This window comes from Phyllobates terribilis, unplaced genomic scaffold (assembly GCF_046119375.1).
Source record: "Phyllobates terribilis strain yellow unplaced genomic scaffold, ASM4611937v1 Scaffold_4__5_contigs__length_816908805, whole genome shotgun sequence".
Lineage (NCBI taxonomy): Eukaryota > Metazoa > Chordata > Amphibia > Anura > Dendrobatidae > Phyllobates > Phyllobates terribilis.
Window position 1 is genome coordinate 113,408,266 of NW_027362764.1, and position 23,345 is coordinate 113,431,610.

The 23,345-nt window shown below is 43.1% G+C and overlaps 1 protein-coding gene across 2 annotated transcripts in view; it reads left to right on the top strand.

Moving 5' to 3' along the window:
* LMBR1 (limb development membrane protein 1) overlaps nt 1-22,767 on the top strand; it is a 158,712-nt gene extending 135,945 nt beyond the window's left edge. Inside the window, exons 13-17 of one of the 2 annotated variants that reach the window (XM_073677691.1) lie at nt 5,212-5,285; nt 8,171-8,261; nt 10,091-10,157; nt 21,257-21,418; nt 22,371-22,767. In XM_073677691.1, coding sequence (XP_073533792.1) covers nt 5,212-5,285; nt 8,171-8,261; nt 10,091-10,157; nt 21,257-21,418; nt 22,371-22,444 — 468 coding nt within the window. In that variant the 3' untranslated portion in view covers nt 22,445-22,767. Of the gene's footprint in view, nt 1-5,211; nt 5,286-8,170; nt 8,262-10,090; nt 10,158-17,482; nt 17,695-21,256; nt 21,419-22,370 lie in introns of those variants that run through there. The other variant, XM_073677692.1, reaches the window with a different exon arrangement.
* Nucleotides 22,768-23,345: the final 578 nt, after the last annotated feature.

Sequence of the window (23,345 nt, forward strand, 5' to 3'; positions counted from 1 at the left end):
AAGTGGCCACTTGCAAGTTGTTCTCCTGTTTGAATCTCCTCTGAAGAGTGGCATCATGGGCTCCTCAAAACAACGGTCAAATTATCTGAAAACAAAGATTATTCAACATAGTTGTTCAGGGGAAGGATACAAAAAACTGTCTCAGAGATTTAACCTGTCAGTTTCCACTGTGCGGAACATAGTAAGGAAATGGAAGAAGACAGGGACAGTTCTTGTTAAGGCCAGAAGTGGCTGGCCAAGAAAAACATCAGAAAGGCTGAGAAGAAGAATGGTGAGATCAGTCAAGGACAATCCTCAGACCACCTCCAGAGAGCTGCAGGATCATCTTGCTGCAGATGGTGTCACTGTGCATCGGTCAACTATACAACGCACTTTGCACAAGGAGAAGAGTGAGAGAGTGATGCAAAAGAAGCCGTTTCTGCAAGCACGCCACAAACCGAGTCGGCTGAGGTATGCAAAAGCACATTTGGAGAAGCCAATTTCTTTTTGGAACAAGGTCCTGTGGACTGATGAAACCAAGATTGAGTTGTTTGGTCATACAAAAAGGCGTTATGCATGGCGGCAAAAAAACACAGCATTCCAAGAAAAACACTTGCTACCCACAGTAAAATTTGGTGGAGGTTCCATCATGCTTTGGGGCTGTGTGGCCAATGCCGGCACCGGGAATCTTGTTAAGGTTGAGGGACGCATGGATTCCACTCAGTATCAGCAGATTCTTGACAATAATGTTCAAGAATCAGTGACAAAGTTGAAGTTACGCAGGGGATGGATCTTTCAGCAAGACAATGATCCAAAACACCGCTCCAAATCTACTCAGGCATTCATGCAGAGGAACAATTACAATGTTCTGGAATGGCCATCCCAGTCCCCAGACCTGAATATCATTGAACATCTGTGGGATCATTTGAAGAGGGCTGTCCATGCTCGGCGACCATCAAACTTAACTGAACTGGAATTGTTTTGTAAAGAGGAATGGTCAAAAATACCTTCATCCAGGATCCAGGAACTCATTAAAAGCTACAGGAAGTGACTAGAGGCTGTTATTTTTGCAAAAAGAGGATCTACTAAATATTAATGTCCCTTTTCTGGTGAGGTGCCCATACTTATGCAGCTGTCAAATTTTGTTTGAATGCAGATTGCACATTTTCTGTTAGTACAATAAACCTCATTTCAAGGCAGAAACATTATTGTGTCCAACAGTTATTACATATATCAAACTGAAATAGCTGTTGCAAAAACACCAATTTTTATAAAACATTAAGCTTAACATTAATAGGGGTGCCCAAACTTTTTCATATAACTGTGTGTGTATGTATATATATATATATATATATATATATATATATATATATATATATATATATATATATAATAATATAGCGCTTTAGACACCTTCTGCATGTTAGCTGAAAAGGAGCATGGTCTAACACACAATAACTAGCTCCCCTGCCTCCCGTCTACATGAATGCTGCTACTGATAAGATTCTATCTCCTATCTCAGTGATGGGAAAGTCTGACTTCATTGAATACAGATTTTATCTCCGAGTTGAGAATTTTGATGACTGATCAATTTTAGCAGAGAAAGGAGCTGATTTCTCTGATAAGATATATTTCAAAGTTGCTTATTTTCATGTGCACTATTAATTTATGAAATAAATTAAAACGACCATTACTCTTTAAGGAACAGCTATTATAAATATACTGATCTGACTTTTTTTTTTTTTTACCATTCAATTTATTTTTTATTTTCCTTTAACCATGGAGACAAATTATGTTTTTTTTTTTTCATTTTCTACACTTCCCACACGGAAGGAATTAGATTTCTTCCCTTTGTAAATTAATCTGTAAGCTTTTCTGTGTCTACCTACATTTAGCAGTGAGCTTTTGCTTGTCGGTTTTGTATTTGTGTAGAAACCTGCACAGGTGTAAGAACAATTTCATGAAACAAGCTGTTGTCTGTGTTTTACATTTTTGGCATCAGTGGCGCATTCTTTTTTAGAACCTGCCCTAGATTTTCTCATGATACCTGCAAGACGGCTTTGGTGGATGTCTGCGAGTCAGAGAAAGCTGGATTCTGGCCATTTCTCTGATCTCATCGTATGGAGGAATTAATTCATGTTCCGCAAGAATCATTAAGCCATTCTTAAAGAAATTATCTTCCTTTAGTAGTTACACTTCATACTTTCAGATAATGTTTAATTGGTTCTACTATTGTGTGTGTGTGTGTGTGTGTCTCGATCTACCGTATATAGATATACACACACTCTCGTCAACATTGGAATTTCAACACCAACAAGAAAAAGTCATGGGATTATGGAAATCCCAGGATGGATAGACATGCTAATGGAAAGGAAAATTTTTTAAACCTCTCGATTTATTCAGTATTGAGTATGAGCGCCACGCACAGAAATCCCCACACTTACATGCCTTGGCTGCTATCAATGAGGTTATTAATGGTTGTCTGAGGAATGTTCTTCCACACTGAATGCACTTGGGCAGGTAAATTATCAAGATCCGCTGCTGGCAGCTCCTTTACAATTGCTGACCAGTGATGTTCCAGTTGTGCTCGATGGGAGGCAAGTCTAAAGACGTTGCAGGTCATGGTAGCACGGCGTCGAGTAAGCCCCTGAGCTGTGCTGAGCTCAGTAAGGGGTGTTGTCTCACTCACTGAGCTCAGCGCAAGTCGGGGGTCCTCTCGCTGAGTCATTCTGCCCTGCTCCTCAGCTTGTGCAGTCCTCTGTTGGTCAGATGGATTACAGCGTGGTACATTGGATTTTTTCAACTTCGGACAGGTGAGTATAAGAATTTTTTTATTTTATTCTTATTTTTACACTTGCTGGACATAGCTGGGGCACAAAACTTGCCTTCAGCACCCGGCGCTTGGGAACAGCGCTGACTGTACTGCTGATTACCAGGCGCCGGTACGTGTCACACTGATGACACTCATATGACATTGCAACCTCCATTCCAGCCTCCATTGCCATCTTACTCTGCACCATGATCGCTTTTGAGAGCGGTGGCATGAGGTCATTGGAACACGTGTATCCGGACGTCTGGCTTGTAGCCCAATGTCGTGCAAATGATTTTTGATGGTTTGTGTAGACATTGTTTGATGCCTTAGGCATAGTATGTGAGGGCTAATTTCACTTGAGGTCCAGAATGGATCACTACGGGCCATTCTTCTGAAATCCGTCCCTGCAGAGGTTCACTTCTGTACACCTCTTGCTTTCATCCCAGTTTGTCACTGTTCTCCCAACTAGTGGGGCACGCAACGTTGAACAGTGCTGAGATTTCGGCCAATGCCGGACTGATAAGCGAATGTCTCTCGGTTCAAGAATTCCATTCCTCTCAGTTGGCGATAAATAGCATGTCGACGAATAGGAGGCATCGCGCAATCATCCCACAAGATTTGATCCAATTTGAGGTTTCCGTTGGGTAAAAAGTTAACTTTCAATCTGCCTTTTATGCCCCTCCATCATGCCACTGGAGGACTAACGCTAGGAACTTGATAATTTGCAGATCTTAGTGACACCTGCTATTTCCGCCATCTGTATAACCTTACGGCTCATACGTCTTGATGTTGCAATTTCACTGTTTAGGTGTGTATGCTTATAAATATATAATATTTCAGTATCATGAGTTTAGGGCAGTAACACCCAAGGTGCATGCATAGTCTTTTGAGCATTTGACGCGCCCCCTGGGCCGTGGGGTACCCGGTGCCGGGCCGGTAGATGCTGGGGGTTGTAGTCACTGTGGCGTTGACCCGGTCCGTGACCCAGAGCGGTCAATCCAAGGGGAATTGTATATGGGTTTTTATAATGTCCGACTACGCCACCTGTGGAGTGCGGTTAATAGAGACCGCCGCTGTGGAGCACTCCTCTGAAGCCGGTGGTATAGCAGCAAAGGTGGTATAACTCCCCACAGGAAGAGTTAGCTTCAGGGCAGTGTGTGTGGATGATGGTGGTTGTGCAGGGTGTCGCGGTGCAGAAATAACCACAGAGTCCGTGCAGTGCAGTCCCAGGGTCTTTACTGGTAGCAATTAGACAGGCCTGGACTGGAGTCCTGGCTAGAGATAAGAGTCTGGTTAGTCTGGGAGCAAGCATAGAGTCCTCCTGGACAGGTGGAGTTGTATGCCTGCCGTTCTCACTATTCTCTTTGGCTATTCTGCTTGTAGCTGTGATGTAGCCCACGTCCCTGAGTGTAACGTGCGGTGCTCACCCGTATGGCTGGCAGCTCGGGCCTTGTGGATGCCTCGCTCCTCCTTGGCGGTGCTGGTCCCTCGGTGCCGCTGAGCCTCCGGGCGTCTGATGGGGCCAGGAGACCTGTAATCTCCTGCCCTGCGGTATCTGCTGCTGGGTCTGGAATCCCCCACAGCCTCGGACTCCGGTGTCCGGTTCTCTGTGTAGTCCAGCTAGGACTAGCTATCTCCAGCTCCAGTCCCTAGCTCCTCTCTCCTCGATGTCCTAATCTCAACTCCTCACACTAAGCTAAACTAACCCCGCCTCCAGATCCAGTTGCCAAGGGGAGGGTCCTCCCCTTGCTGGTCTAGAGCCAGGAAGTGTTGCATGTGTTATGTTCCTGACCGGGAAACCCCTGCTTGCCTCCAGACATGGCATTACTTCTTTTGAGGGAAGCAATACCACTGTGGCAACCAGACCCTCTGGGGTGCCACACATTTCTTAAGTGTAGGCATGTTTTCCTGCAATACTGCAGACACACGAGGTGGAGCCGGAAAGTTCTGAAGGAGAGATTGAAATCTCCTCCATGGAAAGATTGAAAGGCAACCGGTCCCCTAAACTGCCACCATGTCTGTATTGCACCCTTAAAGGCAGGTCCCCTTTAATAAATAACACAATGACTACCTGTAGCCCCCACTAGATGAAGCTCAGGAACTTGCTAGATACTGTTAGATATTGAACTCAGTAATTACACAGTATGCATTGTAGTCCCTCCACCGGTGTCTTCAGGGAGCATTGCAAAGAGTGAAATCTGCAGCGTAAATTGACATGCTGCAGGTGTAAAATTCACAGATCTTGTCAATCTCCACTCCAGATCCTTTTTTTATTTTTATTTGCAACCCTGGTACTGCAGTATGGAGTGGAATTTGTCCTGCTTCGTATTTGACTCATGTTGGCGTAGCTTTCTTATAGAAATTAAGTCGATATATTGCATTATATTTTGTGATGACATTTGTCTTTTTTTTTTTCCCAGGGCCCAGGTATTGGAAACGCATCACTATTCAGATTTGGATTTGCTGGTGCTACTTTGGAAATCATATTAATTTTGTATCCTTTGCTGATCACTTATACATGTGTACATTTTTTAGTCTGTTTTATTCAATCCCTATCAATAAATTGTGACCTTGTGCTGTCAAGGAAAGCATCACTATAGTGGTTACCATTCCCATGTACGTGCGTGGAAAACTAAAATCTTTTCCAAATGCTCAGATGGTTATTTTTGCAAGTCTTTTAGGGTTGGACAAGTTAAGAATTTATTGGCTTAGATAATTTACTATAATCTTAGACTAGATATCTGATGTACAACTATCACAGTAAGGCGCTGTTCACACGACGTTTCTGGCACACACTTGTACCTCCGCCCGAGGTTGCGGCTGAAGACGGAATCACTTTATATTCCGTCTGGCATCCATTTTGGCAGTGTGAGGCTTTTTCGGCAGAAAGGAGTAGAGTAAGGCCTGGTTCACATTGGCTGTACATTGCTGCTTCTGTTTTTTTTGCCAAAAAAAAAAAAACAAGATAATTAAATAGTGTAAATTATTTCTATTCCCCTTTTGTAAAACATATTGTCCCTGCGTCTAATGATCTTTTCTTAGGGGGAAAAAAAACTGCTTGTCCAATGTGCTAGTTTGGAGCTCAAGTTGAGTTATAAAACCTATTATTTAATCCTGCCGGTGTCACTGCCTTCATTGTTATGGAAGAACCTTTATCATGAGATAGTTATAGAGACATGGATAGCAGCCAGGTTATGGTTGGAGCCCTAAATACCGCTTCTTAAAGCTCAGCGAAAGGGCAGAAAAATCCATTTATCGAGTGTGAAAGGTAAAATAAATAAACTTTCTAATAGACTTTCTTATTTGACATCCGCACGGATCTTCCTCCACGTCGTTCTGACACAGGTAAGTGACTAGGAGTGGGCTGTCTGTTGGCAACGTTCACCAGCTAAACCAGCCCCATTTCTGTTTCGCCATCAGCTGTGATGAAGGGGGATGGCTTAATTAAAGAAATTGTCTGGTACTTTTTTTAAATTGCCCAATGTATTCAGCATGTGGGCATAAGCATATTTGTAAATACCTTGTAATAATGATAATGCCTGTGAGCGGCGCTATCGGTGGCCGCTCACAGGCATCACGTGACCCCGCGCTGACGTCACAACAAGTGAGGCATGACTCAGCACTGGGGTCCCCGCGGTGGCTGCTGTGTTGTGGGCGGGGTTATTCCCCTGCGTCACACCCAGCATCCACCGCGCGCTTTCCCAATGAATGAGGAGAGGGAGAGCGTGCGGTGGATGCTGGGTGTGACGCAGGGGAATAACCCCGCCCACAACACAGCAGCCACCGGTGGAACGTGGAAGAGGGACCCTCCCCTGCTGCCAGCACTTGTTGTGACGTCACCGGATGTCAGAGCCGGCTGCAGCCGGGGTCACGTGCTGCCTGTGAGCGGCCAGTGATAGCGCCACTCACAGGCATTATCTGCAACACAAGGTATTTACAGAGATACTTATGCCCACATGCTGAATACATTGGGCAACTTAAAAAAAAGTACCGGACAACCCCTTTAACTAAATGGTTAAAAAGTATATTAGGAAGTTTAAATATTTTGCATTTTGTGATGACAACCCTTCTGATCAATGTTTGTTTTTACACATATACAAATGTGAATATGGGTCTGATTTTCTGTTCAAGTACTGTCATGGGGGCGTACATTTATATACAGCCAACCATTGGAACAGGGAAGATCAGCATAAGATCTGCAGTGCAGGATATTGCTAGACCCCCTACCAGTGGCACCCTGGCCACCTGCTGCACCCTGGCCACCTGCTGCACCCTGGCCACCTGCTGCGCAGGGAGCTGGCACAGACTAGTCACTTCCCATGGGGCAACACTGATGTTTCCTGCACATTGGGGAGCTGGGGCTCCTCTGTACAGGGACAAATGGTGAATGGGGCGGATCACCTTCAGTCTTAGAATCTGTGGGGGTCCTGCAAACCCTTTTAAGCACATTGGCCACTAGAATACAGTATTTCATAGAGAGATGCCCCATTTGACACCATAGAGCAAACCTTGTAGCGTCATCATCATCATTGACACTGTTAAATGCTAAGTTATTGTTTGCTGTGCAATAAAATTAGCCTGATCAAAAATAAATAAATAAAAATATATATTACCTTTTAAATCTATAGTATCCTAAAATGGAATATATTTAAAGGTGGGGTGAATGTAACGCATAAAAAAAGAAATAAAATTAATGTTGGTCTTACTCAAGAAAAATAAGAAAGAAAACGTAAATCAGAAGTCACTTTGGCAAGTAAGAACAAATTTGATATAATTTTAATGGGGAAAGAATCTTGGACTATAGGGGGAGAAACACGTCGGACAGATAAGTGTGACATTTCTATTACATACTTTTAAAAGGGACCAGATGTTTCATACATTGTAAGTCGCCTATTTCCACTTTTTACTTTCTTCTGTAGGCCTCACTATTTTTGAGGGATTGACCTCTCAACCATTGGATCATTTGACTGGCTTTTTCTTGGTTGCTTGTGGTGGGTTCCTGATGGAGATAGTTGGATTAAGTGCAGCTAGGGTTAGGAACATGGAGGAGTGGGGTCACCAATGCCGATGTCTATGATATTTCAGGCTGCCTCTGAAGGTAGGGCGCCTATTCGACTCATTGAGATTTTATTAATTTTAGGTGTACACAAGTAGCCATGAGAGATGATGCTGTTATACTGACAGATTACAGCTGCACTTTTCTTCTGTTATTTGGCATTTGAAGAGGCAATGTCTTCTGTCTGATTCCCATCCATCTCCTGGAGTGACGGGAGGGTGTGAATCTGTCAGGTTAGCCAAACTACAGGCCCTTACGGTGTTTTGTGTTTCTATCAGAGCACTTCCCGGTCGGCTCTTCCATTATTCTTAACTGTCACCCAGCTATCTGATGGTTTCCTCTGTGGTCGGCTTCTACAGCCTGCGTTTTTTTGGAAGTTTTTCACCAAGGAAAGATGACACAACAATGACCAAGGTAAGAGAAGAAGCTGTATGAAGATGATGGTCATCCCCATCCTACTTTTCGCACCCACTCAATATCCACCAGCCAAGCTCCTTTCGCAGCGATCGTCATTTGTTTCTTACCTCCGTAAACAGAACAAACTGAAAGATTCTCTAAATGCGGAGTGAGTGGGAAAAGGGGATGTGCGCTCTGTTTAATTTGGATGCCATCCATTCATTCGATAAAAAGAGAGAGACTGCAATTACTGGGCTTGTTAACCAGCCATAGAAACGGTGAAAGGGAGTTTTCTTTCTTCCCAAAGGACCGTATTGCTAATGAGTAACTTTGTGCGAAACTGTACTTCACTCAGCCGGCTTGAAGTCTGAAGAACCTCGGCTACTGCGAGGAATACAGGCCGTCATTCACATTTAAATCATTAAAATAAGACTGGAGGGGCCCATTCAATTACGTCTTCCAAGTTAAGGCTAATTTGACAGCACAATCTGACACCAGGCTGAGAAGAATGGAACTGTTAAGTAACGCTTTGACACAGATGTATACATTTATTTTTGTTGGATATTCCCACAAGCTGGCTGAGGAGGTCAGTAACTAAGGAGCAAGCATTGTCCTGTTTAATTGCCCATATGACTTTTTTTTCCCCTTCTCTCTTCTCCTTTTTCTGGTGTCTGGAGCTCACTTAACGCTTCTGCTCTCGGCTACACTAGTTACATTACTACAATCTACTCCTTGAAAGTTAATGATTTGGAGAGTCCATTTTATTTTGTAGAACCCCTTTAAACAGTTACATGGACTTGCTTAAAAAATTGTTCCTATTGTGATTTAAAATTTCCCAAATTAACAGAATAAAGATTTAGTTCTGATCCAGATGTGGTGATTTCAAGACCGATTCCTAACCAAATGGCTCCATGGCAGCTTTAGCACAATTTTTTTTTTTTTAAAGTGACCTGTGGGCTCATCCCTAAGGCTATGGCACACGGCATCTTTTTCAGGTTGATTTCGCCCGATGCGCCGACGTTTGGTGACAGAGGAATATTTGCAGCGTTGAGCATGCGTACCTCTTTCCATTCATTCTGTCAGCCCTGTTCTTGAAATCAGTAAGACTTTCAATGGTCATCCCCCATTAATCAATTTATTATCCCCCATCTTATTGATACAGGATAACTTATTAAACCCGGTAGAAAATCAAAATTTTATCCCCATTAACTTACAATTTTTTAGTGCAGCAGGAAAAGTATTTGTGAATATTTGTGAAAGTGTCAGTCTGACCTGCTTGATAATTAGTTTAAGTTTTCTTCCTCTCTAAAAAAGCAATTTGCATATTTTAATTTCCCAGTGAAGCATTGATTGGCCAATAAGTCTCCTTACACTGGCAAGTCACTCTCCACAAGAAGAGACATTACCTCATAGAGTCCAATCAGAGGCCTCTCATACAGCCAAATCCAGTTTCATGCTTTGCTTTGATGAGGAGCAACACCCCAAAACACGTGCGTCTGCAAATTTAAGATTGTGGTCTGGCTTTTATCCTAAATCATGTTGCAAGGCTCATTAAATGGTCGATATTGACTTTTAAGATTGCTGCTTCCAATAGGTGGCGCTAGAGTTAAAGTTCTCTAACACTCTGAAGAGCAATTTGCATATTTAATTTCCCAGAGGAGCATTGGATGGCCAATAAGTCTCCTTACACTGACATGTCAGACATGTCACGCTCCAAGGAGATACGTAGACCATAATTATGTCTTAGAATCCTAACAATGTTAGACTGGACCTGTTTGTAATATGACTGATGGATACAATCAAGTTCATTCAGTAGGGAATTGTAATATGTGTTTCTTCTATCGCAGATTATTGGGAACTGTGTTTCTATCCTGGTGCTCAGTTCAGCTCTACCTGTCATGTCCAGAACATTAGGTAGGTCTGTTTTTTCATTTTAATGCTTTGATCAATTTTGGTAGATTTCTGTGAAATGTGGTCTGTAACATTACATATTTTAATTCTTCTGCTCTGGCTGCTGATTAAGGACGCTACCTGTTTATTCATGCTTTTAGACCCGTACGAACGCTTAATGGAAAAAACAACTATATAAAACACTTGTCAGAGACATGGTGGCATGTCCCTTTAATAGCCATATTGAGGTCTTTGACTCGATCACTTTATCTAGTTGATGATTATTACAATACAGTTACTCTTTACCAGGGGTCTCAAACTCGGCTGGGTATATGGGCCGCACACGGAAAAAAATTCAATTTGGGTGGCCGCATTCTTTGCAGTACAAAGTGACATTTTTAGTGATACCATTTTTTTTCTATACTCCTTTTGAACATTTTTGCTGTTTTATTTAATTTTTTATAGCTTGGGTCGTTACAGATGTGCCAATAACAAACGTGCACTTTTTTTGTTTACTTCAGTTTATATATAAAGCAGCATTTTTAGTGGTAAAATATTTTTTCATGCTTTATTTTGAAGTTTTTCTGGCAAACATCTTGTGGTAATGTGCCCCATCCTGGTATACGTCTTGTAATGTCCCCCATCTTTGTCCCTATCTTGTAATATTCCATACTGGTCCCCATCTTGTAATGTCTCCCATCCTGGGCCCCATATTGTCGTAATGTTCCATACTGGTCCCCATATTGTAGATATGTCCTCATCTTGTAATAATGCCCCATCCTGGTCCTCATCTTGTTGTAATGTCCCCATCTTGTAGGAATGTCCTCCATCCTGGTCCCCATCTTGTAGGAATGTCCTCCATCCTGGTCCCCATATTGTAGGAATGTTCCCATCCTGGTCTCCATATTGTAGGAATGTTCCCATCCTGGCCCCCATATTGTAGGAAGGTCCCCATCCTGGTCCTCATCTTGGAGGAAAGTCCCCATCCTGGTCCCCATATTGGAGAAATGTCCCCATTCTGGTCCCCATCTTGTAGGAAGGTCCCCATATTGGAGGAATGCCCCATCTTGTAGGAAGGTCCCCATATTGGAGGAAGGACCCATCCTGGTCCCCATCTTGTAGGAAGGTCCCCATCTTGTAGGAAGGTCCCCATGTTGGAGGAATGTCCCCATGTTCGAGGAATGTCCCTTGTGCTGTTCTTCACATACACATATAAGAGAAAAAAAAAAAAGATTCTTCTCACCATTCTTCCCTTGGCGTCCTTTCTGCACCTGTGGCCCGCAGGCACCATAGCCCCCTTGACGATTGCGGTTCAGGAGCCGCCGACAGCTACGCTTTAGTTCAGTGTATTGCCGCGCAGAGACTGGCTCTCTACACAGCAATACCAATGCCAGCCGCCGGCCTATCAGAGGCTAGCAGCTGACATCTTCGCTGGGACGCCGATGTCAGCTGCTGGCCTCTGATAGGCTGGCATTGGTATTGCTGTGCAGAGAGCCGGTCTCTGCGCGACAATACACTGAACTAAAGTGCAGCTGTCAGCGGCCCCTGTACCGGGCCGCGATCGGGGTCTATGGTGCCTGTGGGCCGCATGAAGCAGCCTGAAGGGCCGTATGTGGCCCGCGTGTTTGAGACCCCTGCTCTATACTGATATATAAGAAAACTTACATCTGTCCAAACAACAAAAGACAAATTGTGTAAAGTGTAATTGTGATACAAAAGTGTAATTGCCTAGTGAATGTGTTGGTTCCTATAAATGAAGATAATTGCAACCATTCACCTGATTTGCAAATTCATTTAGTTTCTGACGAGAGATGGTTGAGCCTGTTATAAATGATCAAGGTTTGCCTCAATTCATTATCCCGTTAAAAATTATTGATTGTCTATCAACACAATTAGTGAAGAATTTTGCTCGGTGGTGTCCTTCCAACAAGTAGTTCAGAGCTCCAAGCCTCTGTTTTGGATGAATTTGATGGAAACACATGCACATTATGGACTGGCAGAGATGATCAAATACAGCACGCGGCTACCTAAGTCAGTCTCATAAACCATTGAATAGAGAACTAATGCACATGTGTGATCACAGCGCCAGTAAAACTTCTCCAAGATGAGGGCTTGAGACCATTGTAATGATCAGTGTAGCCTCCAGCAATCATACAATTATCACTTATCCTCTGACCTTTTTCATTGGATAACCCCTTTTATTTCCAGTAGTCCTGCTATATATAGTTATATGAGAAACTAAGTTAGAAACCTATTGTTTACGTATCATGGCATAGAAAAAGCACCGGATCCTTAAGGAGCTCTTAAATGGAATCTGTCAGTGGGATCAACCCTTCTAAACAGTCTATAAGATCATGCAGATCATAGGGAGCTTAATAAAATGATACCTCGATATCTGCGATCCGATGTTTTATTCCAGAGAAACCCATGTTTTTCTTAATATGTAATGAGTTGATAAGATCTATGGGCCGGACATAGATCTCCCTGAGAATCTGCCTCCAGAGCTTATTTTAAATGACAGGGGACGTTACCAGTGTGAGACATGTAATGACTGACAGTCTGCTCTCCTGATCTAAATTTGTGATAAAAGTTGTGGAGGGAAAGAGTGCACAAAATTGTGTGACCCTATTAGGGGAGGATAGAAAGTAAATAATATGGTAAGCTTCTCTTAGGGTATAGCGTGGTAACAACTGGTTTAAAAGGTCAAACTGCTGCTGTTTTGTGGCTTAGGGAGACCCCCCAGGTAAAATTCACCAGAAGAAGAAAAAAACACTTTTAAATAGGCTGCACGGCTGGAAGAACTTATCCCCCTGACAGATTCCCTTTACTATTAGGAAAATCTAATCTCTGATGAGCGAGAAGACATGACAAATCACATTGACATTATTAATAAAAACTAGGCCAAAATGCAGAAGCAGTGTGTGAAAAATGAAGTCCACCCTTACTGCTTCCATAGGGAATGTAAGTAGCACCCAGGTGCCGCTAATCAAATGCCTTTGATAAATTCATCAGCAAGTGTGACCACCTCTGTAGGAGCAAACGTTTTGACAGTTTGCTTGTCTAGAGCCGGGTTCCCCAACTCCAGTCCTCAAGGCCCACCAACAGGTCATGTTTTCAGGATTTCCTTAGTATGGCCCAGGTGATAATTACAGTACCTGCACAGGCAATAATCCCATCACCTGTGCAATACTAAGGAAATCCTGAAAACATGGCCTGTTGGTGGGCCTTGAGGATGGGAGTTGGGGAGCATAGGTCTAGAGGAAAGACATCAGCATTGAAATTTTTGCCGACACATCAGATTGGTAAGGTTATAAGGCTATTACAAAAGCATTTGGAGTCCATCATTCTACAGTAAAAAAAAGATTATTAACTTTCTTTAATGTTTTCCAGTTGCAAATAATCTTTCCACGTTTTTGGACTTCCGAACAAATTCACCCCATGGGCAGACTGCGCAATACTCAGAGAAATTGCAAAAAAAAAACAAGAGCTATCGCTCAGACTCTAAAGTTAGCATGTTAAACAGTTTGTCTGATCACAACATATTCATGACCTGTCCGCAGGATCAATCATAAATATTAGATCTGTGGGGGTCCGACACGTGGCACTTCTACCAATCAGGTGTTTGTTTCAAGTGTCCACCATATATAACACTGCGCACAACCGAGCTGCAAAGCACAGCTCCATTCAGTGCGTAGACATTTGTTTTTTCCACTTGATAATGACGCCGGTATGGCATTGAAACGCGTTGTGAATAAAAAAACGTTATTGTCATCATCATTTCTGAAGAATTGATTTACTCCAGCAGCGCGGGCCCCCTACGTGTTCATCCGTCTGGATACAATTCTGTGTTTAGCGTCACATTGTATAGAGCTGTGCTTTGCTTATGCATTCAAAGCATTTACAGCAAATAACATCTGATCAATGGGGGGTGCTGGGTATCAAACCCCTGGATCTGATATTGGTGTTCTGACCTGTGAAAAGGTCATCAGTATGTTGTGACTGGACATCCCCTTTCAGTGCTAAAGTGCATGACCGTACAATTGAAATTAGACTAGCGTTGCCAGGAGAAAGCCTGCGTTGGTGCTGATAGAGTACGCTGTGTTTGGTTGTCGCATCATACCCACTGTCAAGCACGGTAGAGGAGGGGTAATTTAGGCTTGTTTTGCAGCCACAGGACCTGGTTATCTTGGGGGTATGTCAAAAGCAAAAGAAAAGTCAAAGATGCTATAGGATTTTTACAGGAAGAAAACAGTAAAGTGGTCAAAAATGATGTTGAGAAAGCTGAACTTTTAAATTCCTATTTTGCATCTGTGTTCTCTAAGAAAGCAATCGTAACATCAACTGATCTTCATGGTGCTATCGAAGGATTAAAAGAATCTACACTATCTATAAACAGAGAGATGGTGGAGGAACTCTTAGCTAATTTTAAATGAATTTAAATCCCCTGGTCCAGGTGAATTACATCCTAGGGGGGTACTGAAAGAGACAGCAGAGGAAATTGTAGAACCACTAGCCAGAATCTTTGAAAAATCCTAGAGAACAGGAGAAGTCCCAGAAGATTGAATAATGGCAAATGTTGTCCCCATCTTCAAAAAAGGAAAGAAGATGGAGCCAGGAAAAATTACAGGCCAGTGAGCCTTGCTTCTATACCAGGAAAGATCTTTGAACAAATTATTAAACAGCATGTATCTAAGTATTTGGATAAGAATACAGTAATTAACAAGAGCCAGCATGGGTTTGTAGCAAACAAGTCATGCCAGACTAATCTAATTTCCTTCTATGATAGAATCACTGACTGGGTGGATCAGGGAAATGCGGTAGATACAGTATATCTTGACTTCAGCAAAGCATTTCATAAAGTATCTAATACTATCTTTATTGAAAAAATGACCAAGTATGGGAATGACAAGGCAACATTAGGTGGATTCATAACTGGCTCAGTGATCGTACTCAGAGTGGTAATAAATGATTGCACATCTAGTTGGAAAAGTATTTCAAGTGGGGTATCACAAGGCTCTGTCCTGGCCCCAGTGTTGTTCAAGATTTTTATAAATGATCTAGATAAGGAAACTGAAGGTAAACTAATCAAATTAGCAGACGATGCAAAGCTAGGAGGGATAGCTAACACTAAAGAAGACCGAGCAAAGATTCAGAAGGAACAATAGGCAGCGACTAATAGAATGGTATTTAACAGAGGGAAAAGCAAGATTCTACATTTCAGCGAGAAAAATGAAAAATTACATCTACAGAATGGGAGGAATAGAACGAAGCAACAGCATGTGTGAAAAAGACGGGTGTAATAATAGATCACTGACTGCACATGAGTCAACAGTGTGATGCAGCAGCAAAAAAGGAAAACCGAGTTCTGGGATGTATTAAGAGAAGCTTAGAGTCTAGATCACGTGAAGTAATTATCCCCCTCTACTCCTCCTTCGTCAGACCTCATCTGGAATACTGTGTCCAGCTCTGGGCACCACTTTTTAAAAAAAGACATTGAAAAACTGGGGAAAGTTCAGAGAAGAGCGACCAGAATGATGAACGGACTGCAAACTGTCCTACGATGAACGGTTAAAGGATATGGGAATGTTTAGCTTGCAAAAAAGAAGGCGAAAAGGAGACTTAATAGCTGTCTACAAATATCTGAAGCAATGTCACAGTGTAGAAAAGGGGTCTCAAACACGCGGCCCTCGGGCCACATGCAGTCCCTTAGGCTCCGTTTTGCAGCCCTTAGGCCCCTGAGACAATCGCGTCCAGTGAGCCAGGGACCGCTGACATCAGCGCTTCTTTTCAACTAAATGTGTGTCCTCGCCAAGGGAGTGAGGTCGGGTGAGAAGAATTTTTCTTATGTGCATGTAAAGAGCAGCACAATGGGGGATATTGTTACAAGAGGGGACAAGGATGGGGATATTTCTCTTAGATGGGACCATAATAGGGACATTACTATAAGATGGGACCAGGATGGGGACATTATTACAGGACATGGGCCATTATTGCAGGATGAGGGATATTATTACAAGCTTGGGGATATTACTACAAGACAGGGGACATTATTACATGACGGGGACATTATTACAGGACAAGCAACATTATTACAGGGTGGTGGACATTATTACAGGCTTGGGAATATTATTACAGGACAGTGGACATTATTACAGGTTTGGGGACATTTTTATAGTACAGGGAACATTATTACAGGATGGGTGCCAGAATTACAATATGGGGCCGATTGGGGGTGAAAAAAAGGAAAACATTTAAAAGAAAATGTAAAATAAAGAATGAAAAAATAATGGAATAATATTTGGCCATCAAAAACACTGTTTTATGTAAAAATTGAAGTAAAAAGGGAAGACCTGTATCATAACCCACACTTAAAACTTAATTGTCTTCCGCAAAGAACACGACCCTTCATATTAAAAATTTTTCTATGTGTGGCCCTTTACCCGGCTCAGTTTGGCTGGTGTAGAGGGATCATCCTTATTCTCATTTGCACATGGAAACACTAGAAGCAATGGAATGAAACGGAAAGGGAGAAGATATAGATTAGATATTTGACACTGAGGGTGATCAATAAGTGGAACAGGCGGCCAGGAGAGGTGGTGAGTTCTCCTTCAATGGAAGTCTTCAAGCAGAGACTGGACAGACATCTGTCTGAGATGGTTTAGTGAATCCTGCATTGAGCAGGGGGTTGGACACGACGACCCTGGAGGCCCCTTCCAACTCTAACACTCTATGATTCTATGAACTTGCAGTCATTGAGTCAACCATGAACTCCTCTGCTTACTTACCTAAGTAAGAGTCAAATGTGAAGCCATGTATCCAAAAGCTAAAGCTTGGCCCAAACTGGTTCATGCAAAACTCAATGATCCCAAGTGCACTAATCTACATCAGAATGGCTGAAAAATAAAAGAAGTCCAAAAAGATCCAGACCTCAATCCAATAGAATTGTTGTGGTGGGGTTTCAGTAGAGCTGTGCATAAACAAATGCCCTCAGACCTCATTGAATGTTAGCAATGTTATAAAGAAGAGTGGGCCAAAATTCCTCCAGAACGATGTGAGAGACTGATAGTCCTACAGAAAATGATTAATTCATGTTATTGCTGCCAAAGGTGGTTCAAAAAGTTATTGATTCATGGGGTGTACTTAATTTTTCACACCATTTTGACCAAGTTTTGGTAAATAAATGGCATAGTGTAATTTTCCATGTGCTTTTGTTCATCTGAGGTTGCACTTACCTAATTTTAAGACAGTCTGTTTTTTACTATTATGTCATGGTTCATAAAACAATACAGTTCAAGCAGGGTGTATTTCGTTTTTCTCATGACTGTACGTATGTACTATTTTTATTACAGGAATATAAAAATTGGGGCCGCACCCAAGGAGAAGGTCATGTTTTTACCCTGGTCACTTTTTGGACGTGCCATTTCCTTTTTTTTTCCCCCGCAGATCGGATTAATTCTTCTGTCTTTAACCAGAGAAAAAAAAAGTATTAATCTGTGTGTGTAAACAGATATAAAAATACTGTGGGAACTAACAAATAGCCTTTGTGTGGCCGTTCCCTCTTTGCGCCTTTCTAAAGCTGATTTTGCGTGCAGAATAATACAAGATTGTCGGTAACAGTTGGTAGTAATGTACACTGGTTATTGAGAGGAAGGGCGCTTGCTGGGCACAATTGTTGTTACAAAGAAAACAAATTAATAGCGAAAGCCACTTTTTTCTTCTTCCCTGCCTCACAAACCACATTCCTGAAGAGTTTGCCATAGAGATAAATAAAAGAATAAGATAGAAGGATGGTACAATTAGAAGACGGCTAACAAATGCACAGACACAGCTGTCCAAACAGGATTAATAGACTGCATTAGGGTACAGTGAGTCATGTGGTGCTTTGCAAAATATCAACCTGCATCGCACTCCGTGTTCTGCCTGCTGCTCCTCAATAGATGAAAGGGAAGAAATACGCTAAACACATTCAGCGTCTTCTCACAGTGCTATATCTTCTTTTTTTTTTTTTCTTCCAATTTCAAGAAGTAACAGGACTGACCATGATGGGAAAGGCAAACTGAAAGAAGGACAAGTGATAAAGTAATTCAGCATTAAATAAAGACCCTTTAGTGCAGGAGTCTCAAACTCGGGTGGGTAGATGGGCCGCACATGGAAAAAATTTTAATTTGGGGGGCCGCATTCTTTGCAGGTCAAAGTGACAATTTTAGCGATGCCATTTTCTTTTGTATACACCGTCTGAACATTTTTGCTGTGTTTATTTTATTTATAGCTTGGGTCGTTACGGATGTGGCGATAATAAACGTGCACTTTTTGTGTTTAGTTTATATATAAAACAGCATTTTTAGTGGCAAAATATTTTTTCATGCTTTATTTTTTTTTTATTTTTACAATTTTTTGTTTCCTCCAATTGGCCACTTACAGTAATATTGTTTTACAATTAGCACCATGTAGTAATTCTGGCAAACATCTAGTAATATGCCCCATCCTGGTGGTTCCCATCTTGCAGTAATGTGCCCCATCCTGGTGGTCCCCATCTTGTAGTAATGATCCCCATCCTGGTCCCCATCTTGCAGTAATGTGCCCTATCCTGGTGGTCCCCATCTTGCAGTAATGTGCCCCATCCTGGTGGTCCCCATCTTGTAGTAATGAGCCCCATCCTGGTCCCCATCTTGCAGTAATGTGCCCTATGCTGGTGGTCCCCATCTTGCAGTAATGTGCCCCATCCTGGTGGTCCCCGTCTTGCAGTAATGTGCCCCATCCTGGTGGTCCCCATCTTGCAGTAATGTGCCCCATCCTGGTGGTCCCCATCTTGTAGTAATATGCCCATCCTGGTGGTCCCCATCTTGTAGTAATGTGCCCCATCATGATGGTCCCCGTCTTGTAGTAATGTGCCCCATCCTGGTGGTCCCCTTCTTGCAGTAATGTGCCCCATCCTGGTGGTCCCCGTTTTGCAGTAATGTGCCCCATCCTGGTGGTCCCGGTTTTGCAGTAATGTGCCCCATCCTGATGGTCCCAGTCTTCCAGTAATGTGCCCCATCCTGGTGGTCCCCGTCTTGCAGTAATGTGCCCCATCCTGGTGGTCCCCGTCTTGCAGTAATGTGTCCCATCCTGGTGGTCCCCGTCTTGTAGTAATGATCCCCATCCTGGTCCCCATCTTGCAGTAATGTGCCCTATCCTGGTGGTCCCCATCTTGCAGTAATGTGCCCCATCCTGGTCCCCATCTTGCAGTAATGTGCCCCATCCTGGTCCCCATCTTGCAGTAATGTGCCCTATGCTGGTGGTCGCCATCTTGCAGTAATGTGCCCCATCCTGGTGGTCCCCATCTTGTAGTAATATGCCCATCCTGGTGGTCCCCATCTTGTAGTAATGTGCCCCATCATGATGGTCCCCGTCTTGTAGTAATGTGCCCCATCCTGATGGTCCCCGTCTTGTAGTAATGTGCCCCATCCTGGTGGTCCCCGTCTTGCAGTAATGTGCCCCATCCTGGTGGTCCCCGTTTTGCAGTAATGTGCCCCATCCTGATGGTCCCCGTCTTGCAGTAATGTGCCCCATCCTGATGGTCCCCGTCTTGCAGTAATGTGCCCCATCCTGGTGGTCCCCATCTTGTAGTAATGTGCCCCATCCTGGTGGTCCTCATCTTGGAGTAATGTGCCCCATCCTGGTCCTCATCTTGGAGTAATGTCCCCCACCCAGCAGTAATGCCCCATCCAGGTCCCCATCTGGTAGAATTGTACCTTGCGCTGTTCTTCACACACATAAAAAAGAAAAAAAAAAAAAGATTCCCCTCACCTGTCCTCCGTTCCCTCGGAGTCCTTTGTGCACATGCGGCCCGCAGGCACAGACCCCTTGACGATCCCGACCTGGTCCAGGAGGAGCCGCCGACAGCAGCGCTGCATTACTGCGCAGAGACCGGCTCTCTGCACAGCATTTCCAATGCCAGCCGCCGGCCAATCAGAAGCCAGCAGCTGATATCTGCGCATGGCAGTGACGTCAATTGCTCTTGATTTGCTTTTTTTAATTTTTTTATTTAAGAGTGTTCAATTGCAGATGGTTATCTTTTAATTTCTTTTTTTTTGTATGATTCTCATATTCTTATTACTTCTGTGTTAAAGAGGCATAATAATAAACCAGGCCAACAGAAAATGCACCACTTGAGCAGCAAAACATCATTAGCCCCTTAACAACTATGCCTGTTTAGGACTTAAAGGGGTATTCACATCTCCAAGATCCTATCCCAACATGTAGTAGGTGTAATAATAATATTAGCAAATACCTCCAATTAGAAGTGTAGTATAGTTTTGCATTTTAATGTGCAGGCATTGCAAGACCTTAGGTATCCATGGTCACGACCACTAGCAACTAGCTAACTGTCACTATATCGGTGGTCGTAACCATGGATACCTAAGGTCCTGCAATACCTGCACATGAGGAAAGAGACATAGCGAGTCAGAAGAACTATACTACATTTCTAATTGGAGGTATTTGTTAATATAATTATTATACCTACTACATAATTGGGATAGGATCTTGGAGATGGGAATACCCCTTGAAGGACTAGAGCTTTTTTTTATGTTGTCTCTTTCCAAGATGAATAACTTTTTTTCCCCCGACACTGCAGCTATATGAGCGCTTGTTTTTGCATAGTTCGTTTTGCACAAGAAAAAAAAAAACACTTGTTTTTAAAAATACTGTAAGATAGCAAATTTCTTGCCTATGGCACAAAGACTGTGTGACCTGTGAAGAAGTGATGGCTTATAACAAGACATTTTAAAAATTATCCCTTTTTTGGGATCAGCAATAGATTTGTTGTTTGGAAAGTGAATAAGCAATGGCTTTTTAACAAGGTTTCCAGAAATTATCCTTTTCTACTTGGAGCCGTTTTAATTTTTTTTATGTTTACCTTGTGCAAGGTAGGGTTCCCAGCAGTAGTATAAAATACAATGGAGGGGCAGGTGATGTGTGGTTGTGTGGTGGCAGGAGTACAGTATAGAACATGATGGACAGGCAGGAGATGTATAGGGCAGCACTGGCAGAAAATAGACCAGACTATTGCTTGCTTTTGTGTCTGGTAACACAGGGCTGGTGTGTGATATAACCTCTCATTCTCTGTTCTGTACATGCAGGAATCACTAGATTCGATCTTTTGGGTGACTTCGGGAGATTTAACTGGCTGGGGAATCTCTACATTGTTCTTACATACAATTTCATATTTGCCATTGTGACGACGCTGTGTTTAGTGCGCAAATTCACCTCCGCCGTCCGAGAAGAGCTGTTAAAAGCAATAGGTAATGTATAATTTTCATTTCATTAATGCATTATGGCGGTGTTCTCCAAATAGTAGCTCTAGAGCTGCATATGTAGATCCTAATAAAGACCAGTACCAGTAAAGTCTACAAGAGCTGCCTACAAATACTTGCTTTTAATTGTACTAATTTTAGGTTGCATCATGTATCCTTCACCACTCACATCCAGTTCTGCTGCTTTCCTGTTAGCTCTCAGGCTGTATAGCCTCCCTTCTTCCTGCTGCCATTTGAACATGCATCTGCTCAGTGTAATGTAGGAAGCTATGCAGCAAAACTGTCTTTAGTACATCTTTGAAAATGATTGAAGAGCTAGAATTGGCTGATGTGGGCAAAATGGTCCCACGTCCTAATCCTCCTTGACTATCGGATTACAGCATAGTAGTCCAGGTCTAGGTGCATGTTGACATGGCAATTTTGGGCCCGTCAGTGCATCTTATTGAGCCCAGACTGACTGTATAGCAAGTCATTCTCCGGACTGTTAACATGGGTAATAAAATAAACTGTCAAGGCAGACTGATTGCTAATAATATCGTTTTGTCGCCATAAGTTTGTTATTGGCAGCCCCTTCTCTGTTTACAGTGGGTGACGAGATGAACGAGTGTTTGGGGTCATGCACATAACCATAAAAATCGGACGAGTGCGATCTGTCGTTTTGACTGGTAGCTCTCATCCCCATGTTATTCTGTACAGCCCTGCACATGTCCTATATTTTCCTTGGACCGAGCAGCATGCACAAGTTGCATCCAATTATCAGATCGCGCTCGGCCATTAGTTTATGGGTCCATGGGAAAAATCAGACCGTACGTGGGTAACATGCTTTATGTGCAGTGTCTCTTTATGCTCCACCTTTGTGTGGTCACGTTTTGCCTATAAAATTGGTGATAAAATGGTGATCTTTCATGTCTTCTCCTAACAACACCTTATTTCTTTGCAGGTTTAGATAAACTTCAGCTGTCCAGTGATTCCAGCAACTCACCGTCCCCAAATGGGCATCAGAAAACACTGTGAATTCCCCCAATCCTGCTGCGAGTGACACTCCTCAGAGCTCAGGAGGTGGCCGGTGGCTCAACACATCACTATTCTCGTTCACACAGATCTAGAAGTAGAGGTCGTTGTGGCCACTTTCTTTACTTCTGTGAAGGGGACTTTGATAATCCTTTCTTATTTTTTTTTTTTTTGCAGAGGTTAAATGTAACTTGCTGGACTTCTACATAGAAAGAACACGAGCCTTGGCAAATTGAGCCTCATGCATTAAAGGGAACCTGTGAGCAGCATTTTACTAAGTAAAGTACAGACAGAGCCAGAGTCCTCATACTGATTTAAAATGATACCTCATGTGAAGAAATCCATTTTGTAGATTTTCTTTAATCTCCATTTTAAAGTTTCCTTGTATTAATATCTTAGTGCATCTGGACGGGACTGTGGGCAGGATCTTCAGCTTTTTTCCACCCCCTCCGCTGTGTCTGGATGTCTTTTTTTTTTTCTTTATGGTGCCGGCGGCTGCACATGCGTAGATTGCTCAGTGCCACCGGTGCCATTTTACTGAAGCCCACAGTTAGTTCTAGCCGCGGGCGGTGCTTGCGCAGATTGATCTAATAGTGGACTTCAGTACAATGGCACCGGTGGCACTGAGCAATCTACGCATGTGCAGCTGCCGGCGCCATTTTCCTGAAGAATTCAAAGAGCCCAATCTGCGCAAGCACCGCCTGCAGCTCGGTCAGGCACCAGCACAAAATTTTAAATAAAGAATAAAAGACATCCAGACACAACAGAGGGGATGGAACAAAGCTGAAGACGCCCCACAGTCCCGCCCCACAGTCCCGCCCCACAGTCCCGCCCCACAGTCCCGCCCCACAGTCCCGCCCCACAGTCCCGCCCCACAGTCCCGCCCCACAGTCCCGCCCCACAG